This window comes from Scardinius erythrophthalmus (assembly GCF_964197995.2).
Source record: "Scardinius erythrophthalmus genome assembly, chromosome: 3".
Classification (NCBI taxonomy): Eukaryota; Metazoa; Chordata; class Actinopteri; order Cypriniformes; family Leuciscidae; genus Scardinius; species Scardinius erythrophthalmus.
In genome coordinates this window covers 44,199,359-44,204,637 of record NC_138223.1, presented here as the reverse complement: position 1 = coordinate 44,204,637, position 5,279 = coordinate 44,199,359, and the positions used below count along the sequence as shown (strand labels likewise).

At 43.8% G+C, this 5,279-nt stretch overlaps 1 protein-coding gene across 1 annotated transcript; it reads right to left on the bottom strand.

Annotated features, from left to right (window-relative positions):
• Positions 1 to 403: 403 nt before the first annotated feature.
• gprc5bb (G protein-coupled receptor, class C, group 5, member Bb) lies at positions 404 to 2,180 on the bottom strand (the record flags this gene model as incomplete). The annotated part of the gene is made up of 3 exons (XM_081360728.1): positions 404 to 448; positions 543 to 649; positions 1,112 to 2,180. The coding sequence occupies 3 exons, from the start codon at positions 2,178 to 2,180 to the stop codon at positions 404 to 406; spliced, it is 1,221 nt and encodes a 406-aa protein (XP_081216854.1).
• Positions 2,181 to 5,279: the final 3,099 nt, after the last annotated feature.

The window sequence follows — 5,279 nt, the reverse complement described above, 5'->3', positions numbered from 1 at the left end:
ACAATGATTAAAATCATTCATTCATATAAACAATTATTCTCTTACGCTCAGAAATGTCGCATTATGTAAGTAAAATGGGCTTGTGAATGGCGTTTCGTACGGACTTATCTTTTTATGTAAATTCTGACAGGTCCTCATCAGCTCATGATTTGTCTGATTCATTTAATCTAAACAGAGATCATCAGTGTGATATCAAATATGTAATGCTTCCTGTATTTTGTATTAAGCACTTAAAAGAGATCATGTGCAAAATTAGCCTGCTCCCATGTTGAAAATGCCCGTTAAATTAAAACAGCTTTACTTTAGGTCTTTTTATTAGTGGAGCGTTCCCAAATTATTAACATGGAACCTTAATAAAGTGCCTTTTGACCCTGTGAGGACATTATTGCCATGTTAGCCGGTCTCACCACAGATGCCTCCCTGTGAAGTTTGGAGGGGCGGTTGGGATCTGAAACACAGAGCGGGAGGTGAGTCGTGTGTGTGAGACTGAGACACTCATTCAGTATCTAAACGTATTGTTAATGTATAGTATTGTATCTCACCGGTCCTGCATTCATGAGCAGTGTCATCTCAGTGGGCTGGTAAACGTGACTCCTGAAGGGTATTGCGGGCCGGATCAGTCCGTTATGATAACCTCCAGCCTGCAGAACTGTGAAAACCACAACAATATATATTAAATATGTATATTATTATATAAAACAAACAAAAAAAAAAACGATAAGAAATCTGTGAAATAACACTAATCTGTCCATACAGCATAAAGCTGAAAGAAAAAATATTAATTATTTAAACATATGGGCAATTAAATGAGCTTTAAAAGTTTTGCATGTTTCTCCCTAACATTCCCATATTGCCAAACTTGCCATTTGGTTATTTTTTTGAGAACCAAATAATAACGTTCTAGAAACATTCTTTGTAGCTTCTTTTTTGTAACCAAAACCTAACCTTCCCAGAACGTTGCAGGTAGGTTTTTGTAACAACCTAAAGAGAACCTATATTCTCTAATCTCACACAGCAACATAGATGAGGCCCGGATCTGGGCCGACACTATGTTGCTGTCTAAAACCTAACCTCCCCATAACGTTGCACATGTTTTTGTTTAACGACCCACCTGCGCTGTGCTCCTCTACAGTGTACGCCTGACTCTCTGTGAACGGAGCTCTGGGATTGGCTGGCCGCTCGTCGTCATGGTAACTTTGCGCGGCCGGGGGCTGAGGGGTGTCGTAGTAGTTCTGCCCGGAGTCTGCGTTCCTCTGACCAGACGGACGCAAACACAGGTGCGTTTCTGGGATAGCGTGAAACAACAACAGTATCCAACCCTCGGTCACCAAGGCAACCGCCAATGCCGGCTCATCCCAATCCTTGGCAGCGGTCATGATGCCAGCGTTGCCGTAGAGATAGAGACCGAGCCAGGCGACCCAGAGTAGAAGCGAAGAGAGACATGAGAGAAAAAGCCAGACGGCGTTACACCTCCACTTCATCCACTTCCTGCTCGACTCCTCTCGGTTGCTCCCGCCGCACAACACGACGGCTAACGACAACACAGTGGCGGCTAGTAACAACACTAGAGCGTAGCTACACACCAACACGAAGTCTAAAGGCAGGTAATCGCAGGCGGCGTGTCCCTCGCGGACCACCGTAAGCAGCAGCCACTCTCCAGCGATGATGCCTTGAACCATGGTGAGTGCGACAGCCAATCCCGCGAGAGAACTCCCCGCTAGGCTCCGCCTTCCTCCGGCTAGCTTCTTCAGTCGCACTCCCTGCACTAGCAAACACGAGAAACACATGGCGAACAGCGCCCCCCACAGACCACGCCGCACTATGCAGAGCACTTCGTCACGTCCCACCAAGAACACCAGTGATAGGCAGAAGAGACCAACCGTTCCGCCCAATAGGAGGAGGAGGGGACCAACGCCACACCGTTTCTCCGGTTCCGTTACCGTTTTCAGCTTGGCTAACAGAATCATGACCAGGGTCAAAGCGGATATGGTCCCACCGCACGCTACGGCCTCCAGCACCACGCCCCACACGGACTCCAGGTCGCACAGAACTCTGTAGGGCGGGTCCACTGAAGCGCCACACCCATGAGGAGGGGGCGGGGCCTGAAGCGTGGGCGGGTCCTCCAGAGCGCAGCAGCCAATCAGAGCGAGAGTGAAGATGAGGGTGGGGCTTAGAGCCATGGCTGTAAGAGAAAGAGCACAGATGAATGTTCTTTTTTTCATTCGTTTACTGTGAAAAGAATTCAAAAAAGGTTTTCTGTTAAAAGACATAGTAACACTTTATTTGGTAACATTTTATTTTACAGTGTCCTCGTTACATATGTTACATGTACTTACCATACAGTAAATGATGTATAATTGCATGCAACTAACCCTCAACCAAATCCTAATCATACCCTAACCCTATAGTAAGTACAAGTACATAGTAGTTGCTTAATATTACTCAGTACTTATATATATAATTACACTGTAACAATGACACCTTAAAATAGTGTAACCAAAGAAATTAACTGAACCAACCAGCTCTGAGATGAATCACAACATTTTTGAAATCGAAATTCACAATTCTTGTTTTTCAACGTATTAAGATGTGTTTTGGTCGATCGGATCACAAGTAGACGAGGGAGATACATTCCTGTTCACACCTGGTGTTTTAACCCGTCTCTTTTGTCCACTTTCAGCCACTTCTGTCCTGATGTCTTCGAGGGGAGGGTCTATGGGCGGGTAAATGTCTATTAAATTAAATTATATTATGATATAATGGACAAAATAAGCTCACGCTATTAACATATGAACGCGACCGGAGAAAAAGGAAAAACACACGAAGATCATCAGCTTTAGTTTCTGCTCTGACAGACGCAAGATCAGCCGAACACTGAGTGTGTGTTAGAAATCAGGAATGATGAGAGGACATTGTGCTTGATACGTTTTTATCTTCAAACCAAACTCGAGTCTCCAGCCGATAGTTTAAACCCCGTCTGGTCTGACTAGAGCTCTTCCCATAATGTTCCCGCATTAGATCAGTAGACGGAGAGAAGACGGTCTTTTGTGGCTGTTTGAACACATACGACCACATGAGCGTTTACACTACGAAAGCAATCCGGTCGAATGTGTTTTCGACTTCCTCTGGAAGTGGTGGAAAGTGGACGAGCTCAAAACGCTTTAAACCCCGTTTACACCTGTATTTAGTGTCGTTCACTTGTGATCCGACGACCAAAACACATCTTAATACCAGGTGTAAACAGGGCCTCTGATGATGTGTTCACTGGCATGAGGGCGGAGCAACCTGTCACTCACATGAGATCCACCAATAGCAAACCACAACCATCCAATCAATTCCCCACGGACGAAATCAAGCCCCGCCCTTCATTTGTTCTTGTTCGAGAAGAAGTTTCACTCAGATAAACGTCACAATAGCGAATAAAAGACTATCGCAACTTCTGTTTCATGGCAACTTAAAAAAAGTACAAGTTAAAGACAAAACTACACTTCTTTGTGGCAGTGAACTATTGCATAAAGTATTGCGAATTATGCATTAATTCAAATAATAATAGAAAATAAGTCACTGAATATAAATATAAATAAATATTGAATATTGAAGTATTCTTACATAATTATTACATAATTAAACTCTACAGAGGAAGACAGACTCTGCTGTAACTTCCATTGGTTATTGGATTGAATAATTCTTCACTAGGACTTTTGCGGTTAAATACAAGTCAAAGAAAATGATTGGAGTTTTAACAGGAACTCAGACTGGTTATTCATAAATCCATCTTAGGTTTAACTCTGGCTTATTTATTTTCCCATCTACTTTTTCACCTTGTGATGGTTTGTTTTGCACAGGAATACAACTTTGAAATCTAGTTGTGCGTGACACTTAAATTGACTCTGCAACCCCTTTTTCTTTGGCTTTTGGTTATTTTCATTTGTGTTTGTCTGCTGCAAGGCCACTCTTGTCCCTATTAGTTCTTTTACCTGGTTAAATAATGGTTGCGGCTACTATTTTTTGCAGATGCATTAGCTCATCCTCTGCTGCTGAGTTGTAAAAGCCGAGTGTAAAGACGAGCTTCCACTTTGTCTCGCATCCTCTACCCCTTTTAAACCCCGACAGTTGCTATGGAAACCAGAGGCGCGCGTGGGCTGGCCTAGATGGAGCAGCACGCAATTTACATAGCCAGAAAAACACAAGCGCACACACACTCACACACACATGCACACAAACACACACACATTCATGTTCAGACATAAACAACTTTAGGATCAAATTAATAGGAGTTACTTAAGCACAGCAAAATGACGAGGAACTAAGATTAGATCTCCAGACAAAACAGTTATATAATCCACTGACAGGTTGTTACTCACCTGACCAGTTCAGATTGTGTTTTAGACGAAGCCTTGATGTGTATTTATTAGTGCTGGAGAGTTTCCTCAACTCACATTTCCACCATCCAAATCTCTTCTTATCGTGTCGTGGGAATAATCCTGAAAAACACACACTTGCGCGCAGACATTGCAACCGAGCGCCGCTCTTGTTCTTCGTGCTCAATAGTTGAAAATCAGTTTCACACCTACACACTACATCTGTAAGAGAGCATCCTTCTCTCTTTATTTCTCTTCTTCTTCTTCTTCTTCTTCTTCTTCTTTCTCTCAGCCTGTTTTTGTCAGTGTTGAGGTGGAGAGCAGTTGCAGATCAGCAGAGACTGAGATTCACTTCTGAGTGGATATAAAGCGCACTGGACCAATGTAGTCCATCCTCACTACACTGTCACGTCTCTCTCTCTCTCTCTCTCTCTCTCTCTCTCTCTCTCTCTCTCTCTCTCTCTCTCTCTCTCTCTCTCTCCTCTCCCTCTCTCTCTCTCTCTCTCTCTCTCTCTCTCTCTCTCCCTCTCTCTCTCTCTCTCTGAAGGGTTTCATTCGCAGCATTGTGACTGATGCAGAGCAGAGCCTATAAATAAACCACAGCAAAACACTGTCATGATGATCCAGGCTCTCAAACTTGTGGCCTGAAGATCTCTGATTATAGACCTCTTTCTGTCATTGACCGCTGACTGTCCACTTGTGTGTGTGTGCCAGGTGTGTGTCCGCGTGCACTGACTTGAGGGAGTCTTATGTAATAAAGATCCCAGCGCTTCAGGTCATACGTGTATTGTGTGTGTGTGTGTGTGTGTGTGTGTGTGTGTGTGTGTGTGTGTGTGTGTGTGTGTGTGTGATTGTGTCTCTTTAAGTAGCCTTCAGATAATCCCGTGCAGTGGTGCAGTGAGCCATCAGAGCATTAGA